Here is a 24,342-nt window from a genome sequence, read left to right on the forward strand (position 1 = left end):
GAGGGGATCGGGCCCCAGCTCGTGCCCCCAGGCTCGCAGCCCCAGCTCCTGCTCCCAGCCTCACAGTTCCGCCTGGCACCCCACTGTGGCCTGGTGCTTCCCCTTCACCTGCTCCCCCATCCTGCCTGCAGGGCAATCGATGGGGGCTTGGCCCCCATCTGCGGGGCAATCGGTGGGGTGATTGAGCCCCCACTCACCCACCTTGGCCTGGCACCATCAGCTCATCTGCTCCACCATCCCGCCACAGTCCTGTTCTTATCAGGGCCCATTGGGGCTGGCAGCACCTCCACTGCCAGCGCCGCGTCGCCGACACCCACAATGTTCCACACCGCCCCCTAGTGGTCAGCACACGTCATAGTGAGCAGTTGAAGTCCCAGTCAAACAATTTGCATGTTAGGCTTTTATTATATAGGATAGGATAGGTAGACTCTACCTATTACATTCCTGAGAAGTGTGTTTTAAAATACTGTCATAGAAGCAAGGTACACACAATAATGATTCACAAAGACAATCTCACCACACCCCAAATAGTTATCACACAAACATTATCAGTGACACATCAAGAGGAGAATCAACATGCCATTAAGATTTTGCCAGAGAAAACAGGTATGGGAGCTTGGCAACGCTGTGTTCCTAACATTGCTGCTCTAAGATATCGGACACTTGACTAATGCAATTGGGGAAATCTTGTTTCAAACATTATGCAAAGTGTACCTCTGGGGGATATTTAGAAAGAAAGCTTTATGAAGCCAAATTCACTAGCAACTTTGCCTTCATCTTTCTACTTATTCCCTTGATCACATCACTAAAAACCCACCTATCTGACAGTTGATCATTCACTGCATTAGCAGTAAGAATAATTTTAAGTGGTGTAGACTTTTCCAGCAGTCACATGACAAAAGAAAACTCCTACAATGTGTCATGCAGGTGGAGTAGGTAGAAAGGAACATGGATGGAAGGAAGTACCTACTCAGTCTGACACTGTTTGACCTAGGGCAATGTGACTTCCCTGAATTATGTTAGGAAAGAGGAATAGTGAGGGAAAAAAAAGAACTATTTCTTGTGTTCTTCTGTGAATCCTTGATTGGCATCCACTAATGACTATTTATTTCCCCAAGTCTCTTAGATTACCCTTGACTAGCCAGATATAACTCTCTTTTTAAAAATATTTTATTGATCTTTTACAGAGAGGAAGGAAGAGGGATAGAGAGTTAGCAACATCAATGAGAGAGAAACATCGATCAGCTGCCCCCTACACATCCCCTACTGGGGATGTGCCTGCAACCAAGGTACATGCCCTTGACTGGAATCGAACCTGGGATCCTTCAGTCTGCAGGCCAATGCTCTATCCACTGAGCCAAACCAGTTAGGGCAAGATATAACTCTTTTAAATATAAAGAGCAAAGATTAGATCTACTTTTGTCCCCACCATGTAATAAGTTTATAGAGAACTCGTATCAGTCCTTCTTAAACCCTAATGAAATAGTACTTCAATGCTGCCACCAGACTAACTGCCTTAAGACACAGTCCAAGTGTATGATTTCCAGATTTTTTAAAAATCTTAGGCTTATGAATACATACTAATCTTGACTTATTTGAGTGATTATTTCAGATGTTCTAGAGCAGCGGTTCTCAACCTGTGGGTCGCGACCCCTTTGGAGGTCGAACGACCCTTTCACAGGGGTCGCCTAAGACCATCGGAAAACACATATATAATTACATATTGTTTTTGTGAGTAATCACTATGCTTTAATTTTGTTCAATTTGTAACTATGAAAATACATCCTGCATATCAGATATTTACATTACGATTCATAACAGTAGCAAAATTACAGTTATGAAGTAGCAACGAAAATAATTTTATGGTTGGGGGTCACCACAACATGATGAACTGTATTAAAGGGTCGTGGCATTAGGAAGGTTGAGAACCACTGTTCTAGAGTGAAACATGCAATTGCATTCATTTGATAATGCATATAATTACTTTCAGTTTCAGGTTTCCCCAGTTAGCACATTCTCTTTTGTGCAGTTAACATATTTATTATCATCATTATTATTATCTTAATCCAAGAATATGTTTATTGATTTTAGAGGGAGAGGGAAGGAGAGAGAGAGAAAAACATTGATATGAGAAACATTTATCAGCTGCCTCCTGTACACTCCCCAACCTGGGATAGAACCTGCAACCTAGGTATATGCCTTGACCGGGAACTGAAACTGCAACCTTTTTGGTGAATGAGATGATGCTCTAACCAATGGAACCATACTTTAAAAAGTCATACTCTAGCCTGGCCTGTGTGGCTCAGTGGTTGAGCATCGGCCTATGAATCCGGAGGTCATGGTTTGATTCCAGGTGAGAGCACATACTCGGGTTTGGGGCTCACTCTCCAATAGGGCGTGTGCAGGAGGCGAGCAATTATTCTCTCTCATCATTGATGTTTCTATCTCTCTCTCCTTCTCCCTTCCTATTTGAAATCAATAAAAAGAATTTTTAAAAGAACAGTCGTGCTCTATTTAACATAATGCTAATATAATTACTTGATAACTGTTGGTTATGAAAACATGATAAACTTCTATTTTGAAAGTGGAAGAAATATATTATTCTTAGGACCAAGTTTCAGTACCTTAAAATGAGTTTCATATGTTTAGTTTAACAAACAAATTCCCAATCTAAGAATCACTAAGACTTCTAATAATTTTGAGTATTTGACTTCTACAATTGATTGTATTTGCAAAGCAGTATGAGTGCACTTCTGAGAAACTGTTTTTATATAATAGTGGTTCTCAAAATATGATCCCCAAATCAGCAGTATTAGCATTAATTAGGAACTTCTTAGAAATGTAAATTTTCAGCCCCACCCCAGACCTTCTGAATCAGGAACTCTGGGTGTGGGCCAGAAATCTGGTTTAGCAAGCCCTCCAGGTAATTCTGATGCACATTCAAATTTGAGAATCAATATTCTATAACAGAAACATTAGTAGTTAAATTTATAATATTAAACATTTATTTTAAATTTTCTTATCTTTAAAAATATGAGGTTTTAAAAAAAGAAATGTAATAAGTAACTGTAAAAATATGTAATTGTATAAAATAAAAAATGAGGTAATTTCCTGGATTAGAGTTTAATCCATAAATAATTGGATTAATAATTGTTCTGTAATTCCTATCCTTAAAAATACAGAAAAACTACTCTTTAAGTTCCATTGGGAAGAAACTATTGTTAACCAGTTGACTAAAAATAAAAAAGTGTTTGGAAGCAATCTCCAATCACTTGTCATTTCCAATCATTAGTAATCACAAAACTTATTAAAATAAACTGGGGAAAATAACAATAGATAAATATTACTCAAATACATTCTCAGAGCAGACATAGGGCAGTATGTTCTTTGAAAGCAATATAGCAGTATTGTAACCCACTCCTCTATCTACACTAATAAAAGAGAAACATGGTAATTGGCGTACGACTGCTACCCTTCCCATTGGCTATCAGCATATCCTTATGCAAATTAACTGTCAGCCAAGATGGCGGCCGGCAGCCAGGCAGCTGGAAGCGAACGTGAGGCTTGCTTGCTTCAGTGACTGCAGACTCCAACGTTCCCCGCCTGCCACTGCTGGCCTCTGAGCTGGCAGTTTGAAACATTCTAACAAATATAGGCCGGGATCTCAGAGCTGAAGTTATACATTGTTTCGATTATAGAACCGAAACAAACCAGATACGAAGCCTCAGAGCTAGAGCCAGAGCTAAAGCTGGCCCAGAATAAAATAAAGAGAAAAAAAAGGACCGGTTGGGAGCTTCAGTCAACAACCGCCAGCCTGAAAGCAGCCCTCAGCCCCTCACCCAGACTGGCCAGGCACCCCAGTGGGGACCCCCACTCTGAAGGGTGTGTGACCAGCTGCAAACAGCCATCATCCCCTCATCCAGGCTGGCCAGGCACCCCAGTGGGGACCCCCACCCTGATCCAGGACACCCTTCAGGGCAAACCAGCCGGCCGCCAGGCCTCTATCCTATATAGTAAAAGGGTAATATGCCTCCCAGCACCGGGATCAGCGGAGCCGCAAGGCCTCTTGGCACTAGATCAGCGTGACAGGGGGCAGCGCCCAAACCCCCTGATCGCCCTGCAGCTCTGTGTGTGACAGGGGGAGGCGCCCCAACACCCTGATGGGCCCTGCTCTGTGTGTGACGGGTGTGGCACCCCAAACCCCCCCCCCCCACGGGCCCTGCTCTGAGTGTGACAGTGGCGGCACCCCAACCTCCCCATTGGCCCTGCCCTGAGTGTGACAGTGGCGGCGCCCCAACCCCCTGATCGGCCCTGCTCTGTGTGTGACAGGGTACAGAGCCCCAACCCCCCTGATGGGCCCTGCTCTGTGCGTGACAGGGGGCAGCGCCCCAACCCCCTGATTGGCCCTGCTCTGTGCGTGACGGGGTGGCGCCGCAACCTCCCCATCGACCCTGCCTTGAGTGTGACAGGGGGCGGTGCCCCAACCCCCCAATCAGCCCTACCCTGAGCGTGACTGAGGGTGGCATCGCAACCTCCCAATCCGCCCTGCTCTGTGCATGCCAGGGGGCGGCGCCCCAACTCCCCAATCGGCCCTGCTCTGAGCCCGACCAGGGGCTGCACCTAGGGATTGGGCCTGCCCTCTGCCACCCGGGAGCAGGCCTAAGCCAGCAGGTCGTTATCTCCCGAGGGGTCCCAGACTTCGAGAGGGCACAGGCCGGGCTGAGGGCTCCCCCCTTCCCAACCCCCGAGTGCACAAATTTTTGTGCACTGGGCCTCTAGTCTATACTAATAAAAGGGTACTATTCTAATTAGATTGGGTCGACCGGGCATCCGACTTCCTTCCGGACAAAGCCATGGCGGTGGGGGCCAAGGCAGAGGTAGTTAGGGGTGATCACGCCAACAGGGGAGGGCAGGTAGGGGTGAGATCAGGCCGGCAGGGGAGGGCAGTTGGGGGCAACCAGGCCAGCAGGGGAGGGCAGTTGGGGGAGATCAGGCTGGCAGGGGCAAACTGGCCAGCAGGGGAGGGCAGTTGGGGGCAAGATCAGGCCGGCAGGGGAGGGCAGTTGGGGGTGAACTGGCTGGCAGGGGAGGGTAGTTGGGGGCGACCAGGCCGGCAGGGGGGAGCCATTGAGGGCGGTCAGCCCGCAGGGAGGGCAGTTTAGGGGTGACGGGCCGCAGGAGAGGGCGTTGGGGGCCACCAGGCCGGCAGGGGAGGGCAGTTGGGGGCGACCAGGCCAGCAGGGGAGGGCAGTTAGGGGTGACCGGGCCGGCAGGAGAGGGCGGTTGGGGGCATTAGGCAGGCAGACAGGTGAGTGGTTAGGAGTCAGTGGTCCTGGATTGTAAGGGGGATCCTGGATTGGAGAGGGTGCAGGCCGGGCTGAGGGACACCCTCCCCCACCCCCCATGCATGAATTTCGTGCATCGGGCCTCTAGTCCTTAATATTGTTTCTGTTAAAAGTGTTTTTGCAAAAGATTAATTGTTAACTAACATGTAACCCATATATAAACAGCATACTTGTGAAAGTGTTCCAGGAACTAACTTGAAAGGAAGCTCTCTCCAGCAACTGGACATCTCATCTCCAGGAGACTTGCTGAATAAAAACCAAACCTCAAGATAATCATCAGAATAGTGTGTTGACTTACACGTGGAGAACTTTCAACCCCTTTCCCCCTGATTTCTTTGTTCTGCTTCCCCTCTCCCTACTAATAAAAAGTCCTGTTTGCACTGAGATATTAAGATGGTCTTTAAGCCCGTCTGGTGTGACTGAGTGGTTGAGCATCAATCTATGAACCAGGAGGTTACCATTCGATTCCTGGTCAGGGCACACACAAGGGTTAAGGGCTAGATTCCCAGTAGGGGGTGTGCAAGAGGCAGCCATCAATGATTCTCTCTCATCAATGTTTCTGTCTCTCTCTTCCTCTCTGAAATCAATTAAAAAAAAATAGAATGGTCTTTAGGACAGGAATCCCCCATCTTATCAGGCTGCTGACACTTGAAAAATCATCTTTCACTACATCAGCACCTGTCTCTCAAGTATTGGCCTCCCAAGCAGCAGGCAGTTGAACTTGAGTTCAGTATTGGCATGACACTCAAGTTTTGAGATCCAATGAAAAAGACTGTCTACCTCTAAAACCTGCCCTTAAGAGAGCAGGAGGAACAATTATATGAAAAATTTAAAAATTAAGGAGGTATAATAAAAATTCCACTTCAATACTCAATCTAAAATTTGCCATTAAAACACAGTAAGGTATTCATGAGTTTCCTTGCTACTTAAACATTACCAAAACAATTTCAAACACAGTTAGTGTCAAACTCCACGACACATTTACAATTTGGGGCAAAAAACATGCCCAGAATTATACATACAAAAACACTGAGCATAGTTTATTGTACCTTAGGTTCTTTATGTTATTGGAACATTTATAAGAGGTTATGTAAATCAACAGAAAGAAATAACTTGAGTGGCAAGGAAAAATTAAAACTCACTGCCAAGTAAATGCTACTGCCAACATGATCTTTAATAGCTAATGCCCTTGCCTGCATTTTCCTCTCACTGTGGTAAAACCAACTAAAAGATGGCAATCAAAACAAATTCTGCAGTGTTTCCACTAAACTACTTTCTATTCAATGGCCCAAGCATGCTGTAAGAAGGAAAGCATTCAGTGCTGATGTCTGGCCATAATTATTTTAAATTACATTATAAGTTTTCATTCTGTGAATCATTTTAACTTATTCTCAGTTATCTACAAAAATAGGGATCAGTTTTGAACAGCCAGGCAGATTAACTAAAATGATGTACTTTCCCCCTATATACCATCTACAAGATGAACTTATGAACAACTGAAAGTCCAAAATGCAAACTGGAGGAACAAAGAACAAAAACATTAAGAATGAATCATGACATGGTAGGGTGGGGTGAGAGTGAGGAAGAGGGAGAGGCAGGGAGTGATAATGAGAGAGAAAATGCAGGATAAGTAGCTTTCCACATTATATCCTTTTGTTTTCTAGGTGAAAGGTTAGTGTGTTGTCTCTGTCCCCTAAAGGCAATCTCACATCACCATTTATTAATGATGACTCGGTGGCTCAAAAGAGAAACCCATCTTAAGGAAATGAAAGTTGTGAAGGTATGTGTGAAGTATGAATCACAAAGACTTTAGAATTCCTATCTGCTAATTCTAGAAAAAATAATCAACAAAGCATCAGCTCTTTCCACATAAAACAGCAGGTAAGGAATTTGATATTGAAAAAAAGAACCCAGGCAAAAATAGTATGCATTACCATGTTGAAATTCATTTATGATCCTGGGCTAGATGTGACCATTTGTGTGGTATGTGAGAAGATGGGCCCCTTCCCAAGTTCAACTCTCCCTTCCACCCTGTGGGAATATAATAAAGGCCATCTGTACAAGTGCTGTGGGACCTTGGGAGCCTGGCCAGTTCTTTGCTCAAGAAATGGTCAAACAGGAGGTAAATGCTGGTACTTAATGCCTCCCACAACCACATCAAAATACAAAACAACCATGATTTAAAACCACCTAAATGCTGGCTGAACAGAAGTCCTACAACTAGAGAAGTAAAGAAGAAAGCACACTGAGACTTGTCAGAAGGGGTGGAGGCATGGGACAGGCTGGTACAACACCCACAAGTGCCGTTATTTTAATCTGAAGGGATATCTAGGCTGCAGAGCCTCCCCACCTTCTGTAAGGAGCAAGGGGTCCCAGTCCCACACCAGCCCCCCAGCTCAGGCTTCCAGAGCTGGAAAGAGAAGTTCCTGTAACTTCGGGCTGTTAAAACCAGCAGGGATTATGGCTGAGTGACACAGAAGCTGCTGGAGACACAGGTGTGCCTCTCAAAGGGCCAGTGCATGAACTTAGACTAGATCCCTCAGACTTCAGACTTGCTAAAATCTCTCAAACAAGCAGCAGCTGATGTCAGCGTGCCCCAAACCTATCAATAAAAGGCCCAACACCAGGCACTAGCACCAACCTGCCTTGCTTCAAAGCGGGGCCTCGCCTGGGCACTTCAAAAGCCCAATACAAGTAGCAGTCAACTGCAGACCTCCCTGTAGTTCCTGCGGTGTCCTCAGGGCCAGTGCAACCAGTGGACAGCTTCAGACCATACCAGGTTACAGCTCTACACATCCACAAGCAACACATTCAAGGGGAAGACTCAGAGAGCACCAAAGCCCCAATGAGGCAAGTCCTGCTCCATAGGGATGTCTTCTGCATAGCAGCTCTCCCACTGTAGTCGCAGCTGATCCTTACAGCCAATTGGCCTAAAGGTCAATTCCTCCCTATGATGCCAACAGCAATCAAGGCTCAACTACAAAACTGTGTACACAGCCCACATAGGGGTGCACCTAGAGTGCCCAGCTCAGGTGACTGGGGAGGCTGAGCTACTGGGCCCTACAGGACACCTACTACACAAGGCCACTATACCAATTCCAGGAGACATAGCAGCTGTACCTAATACATAGAAACAAATACAGGGAAGCAGCCAAAATGTGGAGACAAAGAAAAATGTCACAAATGAAAGAAATAGAAGCAAGCAAACTACTGGATACAGAGTTCAAAACCATGGTTATAAGGTTACTCAAGGATCTTAGTGAGAGCTTCAAGGGACTCAGTGAGACTTTCAAGGATCTTAGTGAGAATGTCAAATACATGAAAAAGGACCAGTCAGAAATTAAGCATACACTAACTGAAATCAAGAATAATTTACAGGGATTCAACAGTAGAGTAGAGGATTCTGAGAATCAAATCAACAATATGGAATATGAGGAAGCAAAAAACACCCAATTAGGAGAGAAAAAAAGAATCCAAAAATATGAAGATAGTATAAGAAGCCTCTGGGACAAGTTCAAGCATACCAACATTTGCATTAGGGGGGTGCCAGAAGGAGAAGAAAGAGAGCAAGATATTGAAAACCTATTTGAAGAAATGACAAAAAAAATTCCCCTACTTGGTGAAAGAAATACACTTAAAAGTCCAGGAAGCACAGAGAGTACCAAACAAGAGGAACCAAAAGAGGCCCACACCAAGACCTATCATCCTTAAAATGCCAAGTGTTAAAGACAGAGAGAGAATCTTAACACTACGGTGTCGGGTGAATTTCCCGCCAAAATATAAGATGGCGCGTTAAAATGCCTATATCTTTTGAAGTATGGGTTCGATTGAAATGAAATATTTGGTAATACGCAGTTACAATCGGCCGAGTTTACACGTTTCCCGCACTCCACCGCAAATCTATATGAACCGGCTCCCGCGGAGTACGCGCAATTCACGCGAGCCGACTTAACTCGTTTCCCGCAACCCAAGTGTTAAAAGCAGCAAGAGAAAAGCAGTTAGTTACCTACAAGGGCGCACCCATATGACTCTAAGCCAGCGGTTCTCAACCTGTGGGTCTCGACCCCTTTGGCGGTTGAACGACCCTTAGGCGACCATCCTGCATATCAGATATTTACATTACAATTCATAACAGTAGCAACATTACAGTTATGAAGTAGCAACGAAAATAATTTTATGGTTGGGTCACAACATGAGGAACTGTATTTAAAGGGCCAGAAGGTTGAGAACCATTGCTCTAAGCTGATTTCTCAATAGAAACTTTGTAGGCCAGAAGGGAGTGGCAAGAAACATTCAAAGTGATGCATAGCAAGGACCTACAACCAAGATTACTCTACCCAGCAATGCCATCATTTAGAATTGAAGGTCAGATAAAGAGCTTCACAGTCAAGAAAAAGCTAAAGGAGTTCTTCACCACCAAACAAGTATTACATGACATGTTGATGAGTATTCTTGAGGAGGAAGAGGCTGAGGAGGAGGAAGAATAAGAAGAAAAGATAAAAAATATGAACATTAAGATGGCAATAAATACATATCTATCAACTATTAAATCCATAAATCAAAACAAATGAATAAGAAATCTTATGAACAAAATAAACTGGTGAATAACATAGAATCAGAAGCATGGAAACATGGAACAGACTGACGATTCTCAGAGAAGAAGTCAGCCAAAGATCTTACATGCAAATGCATCGCCTATGGATACAGACAATAGGGTAGTGAAGTCCTGGAGTAGGATGGGAACCAGGTGGAGAGGGGCAATGGGGGGGTGGAAAGGGGGACATCTGTAATAACCTCAACAATAAAGATTAAAAAAAGAAATGGCCAAACAGAAATTATTCTAGTACGTGAGACGGGACTGTAAGCAGCTTGCGTTTTGATCTTACACAGCTTGGACACACATGAGCACATCCGTCCTGAATGCCCTGTTTGCTTTGTTTTCTGTACTCTATATAACCCTGTAACAAAAAAGCCTATGCCGTGGAGACGTCACCCACAATTCTCCACCCCCACCCCTCCATGCCCACATAAGACCTAATAAACCCATGTCTTTCATAGCCAGTCCTCCAGATTATTTCTTTGGAATTGGCAAGCAATACGCTGAGGTTTTCTTGGACCTCAGATCTTTGCATAACACCAATGTAATAAGCAAGACATTACCAACCTCAGTGTGGTAGTTAGGGATGTTCAAATATATGAATTCTCTTTCTCCTTTCAGAAACACAGTAGAATTGCATTCCCTATTCTGCTAAGTACAGGGTGGCTATGTAACTTGTATTAGCTGCTTATAAAAGATGAGCAGAAGTGATGGGTATCATAACTGAGCAGAAGCTTTATGTGTCAGTGTGTGCTTTGCCACTTTCCCTTTGTCATAATGACTGACAATATTTCAGAAAGTTATTCTGGGTTCTAGACTGTGGATGATTACGACATAGATGACCAACAATGGACATGTAGCATGAATACGAAATAATTTGTTGTTTTAAGTCACTAAAATTTTGTGTTTATTACTGCAGCATAATCTAGCCTTATCCCGACCAATATAATCAGTCTTATTTTCTCTATACTGTTGATATATTTCTCATTTAGTTAGAGAACTTAGTCTTTATTTAAACACTCAACTTTAGATTCTGAGCATCACTTCAAAAATAATAAAGACCCCAAACTGAAAAAAACTAAGAGTAAACTGTCAGTTATTTAAATTAGGAGACTAAACACATCATAAAAACTATCATGCTTTTACTTCCACAAAGTAAAGACCATGGACAACTAAATGCACTCACAAAGTTGCCGGGTTGTTTTTTTCCCTTTTAAACTTATTGAACCATGTGCCAGGTAATGCTGTAATAGCTTTTCAAGGATTAGCTCATTTAATCTTTACATAGGAACTCGGAAGTTAAAGAACTTAGACTAGGTCTCATAGCTAGCAAGTGAAGTAAGAGTAAAACTCAAGAGTTAACCTTGTAAAGGAGATTTTATTTCTAATAGCTTATAATTTACTGTATAAATATCTATTCATTCATTCACTAAGTGTTTAGTGAGAACTTATTATGTTCAAGGCCCTTTTCCCAGTGCTGAGGATATAACAGTGAGCAAGACACATAGATCTTCAATATCAGGGCATTTATAATAGAAGACAGGTAAAGAAAACAAAGAAATGTATGTAAATCATTGTAGATACCAAGTGCTATGAAAAAATTAAACCAGTAATCTATTGCTGTGTAATAAACCACCACAAAACTTGGGAACTTTGGTTAAAATAACCACTTATTTTCTCACAGTACTATGGATTGGATTCAGCTGGACAGTTATTCTGTTCCACATGGTATTGGCTAGGCTCATTCATGTATCCACAATCAGTTGGCAGGCTGCCTGGCGGCTGCCTCGTCCTAAATGACCTTACATGTCTCACTGGGATGACTGTGAGCTTCTCTCTCTTTCTCTCTCTCCCACCCTTCACCCTCTTTATATGGCATTTCATCCTCAAAGAGATTAGCCTGAGGTTATTCACTAGGTTGGGTAGTTCCTAGAGAGTGACAGCATGGCCTCTTAAGTCCTTGCTTGGAAGTCCCACAATATCACTTTTACCACATTTCACTGATCAAAGCAAGTCACAGAGCAAGCCCAGATTCAAGAGATGGGAAAATAGACTCTATCTCCTGATAAGAGAAACTGCAAAGAATCAGAGGCCTTTATTTTTATTTATTTCACAGAGAGAGTGAGAGGGAGGGAGGGAGAGAGAGAGAGAATCACTGATTGGCTCTCCTGCACGCCCCACCCTGGGGATCAAGCCCCGACCAGAAGTGAACCTGACCTCCTGGTTCATAGGTCAACATTCAACCACTGAGCCATGCCAGCTGGGCTCTGAGGTCATTTTTAATCCACACAGGAGTAACTGAAAAGACAGAGGTAGGTGAGCAGAGTGGGGTTACTTTAGAAAAATCAGGGAAGATATTTGAGGTGCTGATAATGATCCAGCCATTTGAAGAAGGAAGAACATTAAAGGGTGAAGGAACATGAGGCAGGAACAAGTTCAGTATGTTAATCCAAGTGCCTCATAAAGGCTGGCTCAAGTGCTTACATTAAAGGGTTTATACCTAACACTTTTTAGTTTAGTCATTGTTTCTACAAAATTACAACATATTTTGGAGAATTGAATGTTACAAAATCGTTTTTGCAATAGTTACTTTCTAAAAAATTCTTATCCAAATATTTTGGGTAAATATTCTCCATTCTAACATTCCAAATAAATTTTTAAGAAAAGAGTCACACACAAACACAAGAATACTGTTAATAGACAACAGGATACACTATACTATGAACTTCATGTTAAGATAATGTAACCATTAGTCTAAATCATGTTCCTAACATTGCCATTATTGGCTTATAGTCATATCCTCACACTTTAAAACTGTTTCTAGAATGGAATAGGTGCTCAATAAACAGCTACTGAAATCTGCATTGTAATTCCCTCTTAAGATACTTTGTCCTTTCTTTTGGAAGCAGAGGCTATATAATTAATCTGCCAGCCACTTCTTAGAAATAAAACTACAAACCTTTCTTCTGAAAAGTTGAAACCAAATAAGTATTTTTTAAAGCAGGATATACTTTACACTTGAAAAACATCTACAGACTACAGAGTGAGCAGCAAGTCTTATTTTGCCCAGATTTACAAAAGATTAAACAAATGAATTAGAAAGGGCCAAAGCTAGCCCCCTCTGACTCTCACTATACTATAATAAATGTTGGCTTATCACCTACCCAAGAGTAATTGTTTTTCTAAAAATACGGATACTATAAATGTAGTAACTAAAACTCTTAGAAAAAAAACAGGCATAAATATTCATGACCTTAGATTAAGTAATAATTATTTAAATATGACACCAACAATGCCAGGCAACAAAAGAAAACAAACAAAGAGATAAATTGGACTTCATCAAAATTTAAAACTTTTGGCCCTGGCTGGTTTGACTCAGTGGGTAAAGCGTCGGCCTGCAGACTGAAGGGTCCAGGGTTCAATTCTGGTCAAGGGCACGTGCCCAGGTTGCGGGCTCGATCCCCAGTAGGGGGTGTGCAGGAGGCAGCCAATCAATGATTCTCTCTCATCATTGATGTTTCTGTCTCTCTCTCCCTCTTGCTTCCTCTCTGAAATCAAGAAAAAAATACATATATTAAAAATACCATCAGGAAACTGAAAAGATAATTCAAACGGGAGAAAATATTTCCAAATCATATATATGTTAAAGGTCTAGTAATCAGAATATATAAAAAATTATAACTCAAAAATATAAAAATAATGAACCCTACTAAAATGGGCAGATTTTAATAGGCATTTCTCCAAAGAAGATATACAAATGGCCAATAAGCACACAAAAAGATGATTAACGTCCCCGTGTCATTAGGAAATGCAAATCAAAGCCACAATGACATACCACTTCATACCCACCAGGGTAGCTATAATAAAAGAGACTGATGTTAACAAATGGTGATGAGGATGTACAGAAATTAGAACTCTTATACACTGTTGATGGGGATATAAAATGGGACAGTTGCTTTGGAAGTTTTCCAGCTCCTTTAAAGGTTAAACAGGGAGCTACCATATGACCTAATAATTCTATTCTAGGTATATATCCAAGAGAATTGAAAAGATATCCATACAAAAACTTGTATATGAGATGTTCAGAGCAGCATTATTCTTAAAGTAGAAATAATCCAAATATACACAAACTAATGAATGGATAAATAAAATGTGGTATATCCATATAATAAAATATTACTCAGCAATAAAAAGAAACAAGGTACTGATTCATGCTACAATATAGATGAACTCTGGAAACACACTAAGTGAAAACATGAAATGTCCAGAACAGGCAAATCCATAAAGACAGAAAAGATCACTGGTTGCCAAAAATTAAGGGGAAGAAGGAACTGGGAATGACTACTAATGAGTTTAGGATTACTTTGGGGGGAATGAAAATGTTCTAGAATTAGGAGGAACCAAGATGGCAAACGTTGTGAATATACTAAAAACCACTTAATTGTACACCTTAAAAGTGACTAATGGTTTATCGAAAAATAAAACTAATGTAGACACTAACGAATTGAGATATCACTTCGTCAAGACACAAAATTATGCCAAAGTGAAATCTAGTAAGGGACTTTACAATCTCCAAAATTCCACTCAGTATATTTTGTAATTGTATTAACACCAGAGATTAGAAGATTAACCACTGATTTAGTAATAACTTTTAAGCAAAATACACAAAAAATTTTCTTTTTCAATAATCAACAAAATCATATATCAATCCATACAGCCCATACGATATTCTTTTTTCAGAATCACAAACAACATTTAAATATAAACCTTCATATGTGAGTTAAAGGCTCTTCTGAATCACTTTTAGCCATGACAGCTCTGTACAGACTCATGGTGACATGTTATATACCACTCTTCTTAGAACCTGTGTTCTTCATTTTTACTTTTGTATCACTTTTAGGACCAAAAGCAAAAGCAGACTGCACATTTGATTATTATTTTTTCTTGCAATGAACTATACCATTCTGTAAATTAATCAACTCGAATGTCTATGGAAAGCTGTCAGCAGACAGACGTTTGCAGCCTAAGTGACAGCTTTTCAAAATGAAAAAATCAGTTATAACAATTTCTACTTGCTTTAAAATTCTGTACTTTAGTCTGAGAAATATGTCAATCACCACTACCTTTTAAGCATTGTTAGAAAACCTTCAGCCCCAGCAGGTTTGGCTCAGTGGATAGTGTGTCAGCCTGTAGACTGAAGGGTCCTGGGTTCAATTCCAGTCAAGGGCACGTACCTTGGTTGCAGGCTCAATCTCCGGCCCTGGTCAGGGCGTATGTGGGAAGCAACAAAACAATGTGTCCCTTTCACATTAATGTTTTTCTCTGTCTCTCTCCCTACCTTCCACTCTTTCTAAAAATCAATGGGAAAATATCCTCGGATGAGGATTAACCACAACAAAAGAAAACCTTCAGCAAAAATTTAAAGTTCAGTGTTTGGACCTGCCAATGCAACTAACTCATCTGAGGTGACGAGTAGATGAGCAGATAATATGCTGTGTTTACCTAAATATGCCCAACCCCAGGCAATGACAACCATTAATAAGTCTCAACTCTACATGGTAGCCGGCAAGTTTCTGCTGACATCAATTGTAAGACATACTCTAGATTTTTAAAAGTATCTATGTCTATCAACAAATAAATAAAAGATGCATATGAAAATTGAGAAAGTAAAATAAATTCACAACCAGAACTTATTTTTAGCACCTTAATCTCTATCACTCCTACTATGTAGGCTCTGAGATCATGGTGCTATTCTCTAAATGATGAATGTAAAAATGGCCTTTTCCATTTACGAGCTTATGGAGAACTATGTTGGATATACAATTAACCATTAAGGGGAAAGATTTAAAAAGAATTTGGAACATATTATACAGAGTTCATGGGAAGAATGAAAATAATCTGTTACCTGTAAATCTGGAGCAGATACCTATTACATAGTCACAAACCCAAACAGGCACCCAAAATGAGGAGACACAAGAAACAACCCCCAAATGAAAGAATAACAGAATTCTCCAGAAGAAGAGATAAATGAAATGGAGATAAGAAATTTATCTGAGATAGAGTTCATAATAATGATGGTAAAGATGCTCAACAGCATGAGAAAAGATATAGTAACTATGAAAACAGAAATAAAGAATATAAATCTGGAAACTTCTTCACACAAACACGAAAAACTCAAGACACAGAATTAGGATTTCTAATCTTTCCTTTATGTATGCTTATAGGCAATTGTAGTAAGAGAGAGACAGCCCTAGCCAGTTTGGCTCAGTGGACAGACCATCGGCCCGTGAACTGAAAAGTCCCAGGTTCAATTCCAGCCAAGGGTATGTACCTTGGTTGCAGGTTCCCTGGCCCTGCTTGGGGTGCATGCAGGAGGCAACCAATCGATGTGTCTCTCTCACACATATGTTTCTCTCTGTCTCTCCTTTCCACTCTCTCTAAAAATCAGTGGAAAAATATCCTTGGGTGAGGATTAACAAAAAAAGAGAGGGCGGGGGGGACAAATAAAACAGTCAAGGATATTTCCTTTCGGACTATTTTAACATCATTTATAAAATTTTTAAATGTCTGACTAAAAACTGGCCCAGCTCTTTTCACTTAGCAGATTCATGGCACGAGTGTAACTTAAATAGTTGAAGCAATCATGTAATAAGAAATCTTGAAGAAATGTGTTCTATTTGGCCACTTTTATACACTGTTGTTAGGAGCAAATGGTTACAATCATTTGGGTAAGCAATTTGGCAACATGTAGTGAAACCTTTGCAAATATCCATACCCTTTAACTCAAGAGTTCTATTTCTGGGAATCTATTCTAAAGAAATAATCTGAAACATTCACAGTAATCTTCTTCTAAGCATTATTATTTACCATAGTGAAAAATGGGAAACAATCAAATAGGCCCACGAACAGGGAAATGATTAAAAATTGTGGTACATTCCTAAGATACAGAATATTATAGTTCTTTCAAAATATTTACCAAGAATGTCTTTTTACTTTCTGTAATGTGGATTTATTTCTTATTTTAAAGCAATATATACTCATTGTTAGAAAATTTAAGAAATGGGTACTATCAACTTTTAAATCTCTGCCAATCTGGAACATAAATGTTTTAAATTGCATACCTGTAAATATGAATAAGGTTAAAATACTTTTCTACTGCCTGGCTCATCTTTTTCTTACAGGCTTATAAGAGTCTTTGGTACAGTCAGGAAATTAGCCCTTTATTATGTATGTTGTAAAAAATATTTTTCAGTTTGTTGTTGTTTTTTAACAGTGCTTGTAGTATTTTTTATAGTCTAGGAAATTTCTCTATTCTTTCCATTAGGGATCTTGGATTTTATGTATGTTTCGAAGGTCCTTCTTCCCATCTCAAATATGACAGTGATTATTGCTGAATGGTAGAATTATATATGATTTCCCTTCTGTAATTTCCAAATTTTCTATAATTACTTGCATTACTTTTACACACAATAACTTTATAATCAGCAATCATGCATTAATTTTATAATCAGAAGAAAATAAAATTTATTAAATTATATTTAAAAATTTTTATTTATTTTTTAAACTTTTTTATTTTTTTATTGATTAAGGTATTAGATATGTGTCCTTATCCCCTCATTGCCCCCCCCCCCAATCATGCCCTCACCCTCACCCCCTGCTGTCTGCGTCCATTGGTTATGCTTATATGCATGCACCAAGTCCTTTGGTTGATCTCTCGCCCCCACTACCACCCTCCCCTACCTTCCCTCTGAGGTTTGAGCACCTGATCGATGCTTCTCTGTCTCTGGATCTGTTTTTGTTTATCAGTTTATGTTGTTCATTATAATCCACAAATGAGTGAGATCATGTGATATTTATCTTTCTCCAACTGACTTACTTCGCTTAGCATAATGCTCTCCAGGTCCATCCATGCTGTTGCAAATGGTAGGAGATCCTTCCTTTTTACAGCAGCATAGAATTCCATTGTGTAGATGTACCAAGGTTTTTTAATCCACTCATCTGCTGATGGGCACTTAGGCTGTTTCCAAATCTTAGCTATGGTGAATTGTGCTGCTATGAACATAGGGGTGCATAGATCCTTTCTGATTGGTGTTTCTAGTTTCTTGGGATATGTTCCTAGAAATGGAATCACTGGGTCAAATGGGAGTTCCATTTTTAGTTTTTTGAGGAAACTCCATACTGTTCTCCACAGTGGTTGCACCAGTCTGCATTCCCACCAGCAGTGCACAAGGGTTCCTTTTTCTTCACATCCTCAGCAGCACTTACTATTTGTTGATTTGTTGATGATAGCCATTCTGACAGGTGTGAGATGGTACCTCATTGTTGTTTTGATTTGCATCTCTTGGATGATTAGTGACTTTGAGCATGTTTTCATATATCTCTTGGCCTAATATTATCTAAAGTTTTACATATGTCTTCTTTTTCCCCAATTGACACCCCCATAAAAATTTTCTTAAGTTTTTGCGAAAACTACGTCACGCACATTAGACCTATTTTGAGTCTAATACTAAGGCAGAGTTTTGCATTTTCTTTTAACTCAATTGATATGAGTGACATGATAGAAAAAAACTTTATACTGACAAATAAGGGTCTATTGAAAGCAAGAATTATTGTTCCATTTGGGACGTTCATTTCGGAGTAGTAATCACAATAATACTTACACTTATTAAGTACGTACTATCTGCCAAGCTTACATACATTAACTTATTTACTCTTTACAACATCTTTATAAGATAGGTACTATTATTATTTCCTTTTTACATGCTGGGAAACTAAGGCACAAAGAGGGTAACTTGCTCAAACTATGAAAGGTACTAAGTAGCAGAGTCACGATTGGAATTCAAAGGGTCTTCTGGCTTCAGAATCCCCATTCTAAACTTCTAAATGAAAATGCTATTTAAAAGGTTAACAGAAAAAGTGGGAAGCTACTTCTCATAACCTAGAAAGTGTTAAAGAATGAAATAAAGGGCCTTAGATTTATCCAAGAAATAAAAAAAGGGAGGAGCCTATGGAAAATATGATATGCCTTTATTATTGTTATCATTTACTATGATTATTATTTTGGGTTTTGTTTTTTTTGTTGTTTTTTACAAATCTCTAGCTTTAGAGATTTGAGAAAAAACTTTATTTCCTCCTTTCTTAATCAGGTAGCGTCTCTAACCTGAGTCTGAATTAAGGTTTCCCAAATATAATGTCTGTGCACTGCTGCAAGAGAGCAGTGTTCTAAAGAGTTGGGAATAACATTACTTATTTGTCACGTAAACTGTTGCCAGCATAAAATTCTTTTTTTAAAAAACATGTCTTTTTTATAGATTTTTAGAGAGGGAGAAACATCGATCAGCTGCCTCCCTTATGTACCCCGACCAGGGACAAACCCACAACCTGGGTATGGTGCCTTGACCAGGAATTGAACCCCGGCGACCTTTTGGTGCAAGGGACAATGCTCAACCAACTAAGCCAGTGATGGCGAACCTTTTGAGCTCGGCGTGTCAGCATTTTGAAAAACCCTAACTTAACTCTGGTGCCATGTCACATATAGAAATTTTTTGATATTTGCAACCATAGTAAAACAAAGTTTTATATTTTTGATATTTATTTTATATATTTAAATGCCATTTAACAAAGAAAAATCAACCAAAAAAATGAGTTCGCGTGTCACCTCTGACACACGTGTCATAGGTTCGCCATCACTGAACTAAGCCATACTGGGCAGGGCCAGCATAAAATTCTTTTAAGAGTAAAAGCTAAAAGTAGTGGTAGGTGCCTATGATTTCCCTGGTTATTTTGTTCTTTGCCTATTTGCCACAATTTGCTAGAACAAGCATGTCAAACTCAAAGGCTAACATAGGCTAAATAAACAAGGTTTAAGTTTATGTGGGCTGCAAAAAAACAAAAGCTTCAATTTTCACAGAAACGTAGGTTTATTTCGATAGAGACATGCTGAATACAAAGGGCTGAAATAAATGAGTAATTGTTACATAAAATAATAGAACATTTTAATAAAAATTAATATTTTTTCTTGAACATTAACTTACCAGACACTGAATAACTGCACAAATTAATAAGCATAATGCAAATAAACCTATTTTTCTTGTTCTCTGAAAGTGAAATATTTCCTGTTGTGCACACCAAACAAGTCAGTCCAAGACTAATGATGTGGCAATCGGCTGCTAAAATATTCGCTGCTAGTATTAGTGGAGAGAAATGGTGCGCCCGCATGTAAGGCGCGTAAGGGAAATGAATGCAACACGATTATAGTAATCAGTCATTAGCAAATGTTGTAGTTCGTTATTAATAAATATGTATAACAGGATATTGTAAAAATTAACTTACAAAATTTTTATTAAAACGTTTCTTACATACCGTTATATTGGCTGGGCCACAAAAATATTCATTGTGGGCCGCAAGTTTAACATGCTTGTGCTAGAATCTTTCAAAATGTGTACATTTTTCTTCCATAATAGGAAGAATGCCAGGGAATGTGTCAACTACATCACATTCAACATTTTACTTTCCCCCCAAAAGTTAATTCAATTCAGGCTACAGTAGGTCCTTGGGTTACGTCGGAGATCCGTTCCTATGGCGCGACATAACGCGATTTTCGCCGTAAGTCAGAACCCACCTACATAAGCACCTACGTCACGCACATACACAGCAGTAATGAAGTAAAAAAAATTTTAAAAGATAACAATTCCTGACCTTTACTTGTGGTAAATAAATAATAATAAACATAAAGCACATATGTACATACGTCGAAATGACGGGACTTTTTTTTTTTATAAATAAATGGGAGATGGCGACATACGAAAGGAAGTATGTCGAGTTCGACGTAACCCAAGGACTGTCTGTACATTTTTCTGGCAAGCCAATTTTTTGTGCTTTGTGTGAAGTTGAAAGTCAAACAAAAGATAAACAAATATGACACTTTCTAATTCTCCTTGGCTTACAGAATAGGACAAAGATTTTGACATTTCATTTTCATCATGACTATCGTGTCAATTTCGCAGACTAGATTAGATGATGAACTCTTTAGAATGAGCCTTTCTGATTCTAACTCTACCAAGAATTAGTGATAATTATGTGTTTCCTTTTTTTTCGCTTTGCCTTTGTCAATGTTACTGCCTCAAAGGCCCCTTCAAGTGCCTAAGAGACGAAAATATGTTCCACTTGCTTTGTTTTTAAAAAAATCAGGATTAAAAAGTACATACTTGACCATAAAAAAGTAGGCATAAAGAAAAGGCATATAAAGAAATTTCTGTAAATCAACCTTCTTCTTTGTTAATACTTGTAAGCTTTTCTGAGTATGAATGGCAAAATATTCTAGTAGAATCTCTGAGAAACAGCTTTTAAGTTGGCAGCAATTTTTAAGAAATAAGAGTTTAACTACAGATGAATGACCATAGATTGCCAGCAGTAAGAGCCACAAAACTGAAACCTTAGAGCTCTCTACAAACTAATTTTGATGTTATGACTGCTTTTTAAGGATTTGCTGTATAAAATTAGCCTCAATTTTCTAATTTTCTGAACTGTAAAATGAGGATTAAAATAATTGCTCACAACTGCTATAAAAAGCATTATATTCTTATTAGAAACGACTATGACATCTATAAACCGATTAAAAAAATGATTACCTTACAAAAAAAAACAAACCTGCTTAGGTTAATTTACAGACATATTATGTTTGAAAAAAACAAATGTGAGTAATGAATGATTAATGAATCTTGATAGTATATGCTGATGATTTTCAAATAAGGGATGTATGTGACCTACAAGGAAATGATAGAGTAAATGGAGAGTAGAAACCTAGAAGAAAGTTAGCAAAGGTTACAAAAAGGGCTGAACTGGCCCTTTATTACATGGACTTTTAAATCTCTCATTCTTGCTCAGCCTGGAAGAGCCATTTATTTTCCAGAGATGAAAACAACAAATCTTAGTTGAGCAGTTGGTTGCTATGGCACCTTTAAGAGCTTTATTTTTAGAGGAAGGAAAAATGAGGAGCTATGAGATCCCAGGAAGATCACAAGTGGGTAAAATAAATAGTTTCTAGAGATTTGGAATAACAAAATAAAACTTGTACTTACAACTTGAGACTCACGAGCTTTAGGAAACATCTTGGCAACATTGAGCCCATCAATGACGACATCAAAAGGAGGACAGCGTTCCACAAAGTTCTGAAATCTCTTAAGTTCCTAAAAGAGAAAAATCAGACAAAACATTAATAAAGACATAGAAAGGGCTTTTTAATAAACATACTGCTGACTTTTATTACTGTTTTGGGAATTCAAAATATTTATCTTTTAAAAAATACATAAACACAAAGATACTTTCAAAAAGAAATCTGAAAAAGCCAGCATAACAGTTGCAACTGCATATTCTTATCTGACACACCTTATAATCTCATAGTCCTTCACACTTCACAAAGTACGTTCCCATGCTATTTCATTTTATCTGTAACCAGCTTTCTATCCAGTCTGCTAAACTGACACACATAAGAGTCATGATGAGAATAAAATGTGAAATCTCTATGTCCTGTTCTGTAAGCCAAGGAGAAGTAAACTTAAGATATGGCAGCCTACCAGTGCAATTGTGTTGAAAGAACAAAGTTCTATAATTTGTAGCTCCTCTTTTGTCATCAAGAGGTTTTTGCTTACTTGTGGCTGTTTGGAGAACTGAATATTCATCCATTTATTCAACAAATATTTGGTGAGCATCTACAATGTGCCAAGCAGTTACCAAAGAGGCAAAAAACCCTAACTTAATGAAACCTGTGTTTTAGTAGGAGGGAGACATAAAATGAACCAAATAAGCAAGTAAATTATATTATACTAGAGGCCCGGTGTACGAAATTCGTGCACGGGTAGGGTCCCTAAGCCTGGCTGGCGATCAGGGCTGATCTGTGGGGCGACAAGTGGGGCGATGGAGGGGAGGGGGCCCTGCTGGCACCTGCCTTGTCTGGCAGCCTGGCGCTGCCTGCTTGCCGGCCCTGCCCCCTGCCACCACTGCCAGACAGGGCCTGCAGGCTGGGGGCAGCTCCTGCGTTGAGCGTGTGCCCCCTGGTAGTCAGTATACGTCATAGCGACAGTCGTTCTGCCGTTTGGTCGATTTGCATATTAGGGTTTTATTATATAGGATTCAAGTGTGATAGAGGAGAGGGAGTTTCACTTCTGGTAATGATGGAGTAGTTTGTATTGGACTAATAAAGTCTATATAAAAAACAACTATTTGAAGGAACTAAAGAATGACTACAAGCAGGCAGAAATTGGAGGACACATTTGAAAAAAGATTTGGTGATTTCAAAACATGTCTGAAATTATTTGACATTACTCCCCACTCAAGTGGAGTCTAATTCCCTTCATGTGAATATAAGCTCACCTTTGTGACTGGTTCGATGAAAGGAATGTGGCAGAAGTGGAGCTATATGACTTCCAGGACTAGGTAATAAAAGGCAATGTAGCTTCCATCTGACTCTCCTAGGATACTAGTGCTTAGAACCTAGCTTTCATAAAAAGCCCATGATGGTTCAACTGACTCCCAGGCAAGAGCCAGGATCAATCATCAGACCTGTGAGAGTGAGGAAGAGTTCAAAATGACCTCAGCTCCCATTTGATTACAACAGAACACTCAAGTTAGAATCATCCAACAGTCTAGTCAAGACCTAGAATCATGAGAGATAACAATAATAGTAACTGATAAATGTTTTTGTTTCATGCTACCACATTTGGGATGGTTTGTTACCCATCTATATAAAACCAGAAAAGAAGGAAAATGCACAAGGTAAAATTTGTCTATACATGGCTTTTTGCCAGAGTCAGCATGATTGGCAGGGCAGATAGAAATCAAACAGAAAGGTGCAGACTTACTGGTTTCTAGAAAACATTCTAGAACCAAAAATCACAAATATGAAATAAAATATTCACAGGCTGGATTTAGCTGACTGGAGATGGCAGAAGTAAAAGTCAGTGAACACAAATGACAGAGCAATAGAAATGATCCAATATGAAGGGGGGAAAAGGTGGAAAGTAAAAGATGAATTGAGCCTTGGTAACCTGTGAAACAATGTGAAACAGATTAACATATGTAATTAGACTCCTGAAAGAGAGGATAGAAAGGAGAAGGTAGGAAAAAGTATGAATAATAGTTAACCCTTTGCACTCCGCTGTCCCCTCTCAGGGGACATCGGAATTCTAGCATATCACTCGGATGTCCCCTCTCAGGGGACATTGCAGTTTATTAGTGATTATGGGGAATTGAGTTATTTCAACGCAACTTTTTGAGACATGCATGTTTCCCTGAAGTTTTATCTTGAAATGGCACAAGAAATTAAATCAAAATATCGTAAAATTACTAAGATATATACAAGAAATGTCAGCGGGTTTTGTGTCGGATTAAACAATAAACTAC

General features: G+C 39.8%; 1 protein-coding gene across 2 annotated transcripts in view; it reads right to left on the bottom strand.

The window, feature by feature from the left end:
• The window catches only part of KIAA0391 (KIAA0391 ortholog), a 146,591-nt gene that overhangs the window by 71,335 nt on the left and 50,914 nt on the right, over nucleotides 1–24,342 (bottom strand). For both annotated transcript variants that reach the window (XM_023751515.1, XM_006085835.3), the window contains one exon: nucleotides 22,023–22,130. In XM_023751515.1, coding sequence (XP_023607283.1) covers nucleotides 22,023–22,130 — 108 coding nt within the window. The remainder of the gene's footprint in view (nucleotides 1–22,022; nucleotides 22,131–24,342) is intronic.

This window comes from Myotis lucifugus, unplaced genomic scaffold (genome assembly GCF_000147115.1).
Source record: "Myotis lucifugus unplaced genomic scaffold, Myoluc2.0 scaffold_22, whole genome shotgun sequence".
Classification (NCBI taxonomy): Eukaryota; Metazoa; Chordata; class Mammalia; order Chiroptera; family Vespertilionidae; genus Myotis; species Myotis lucifugus.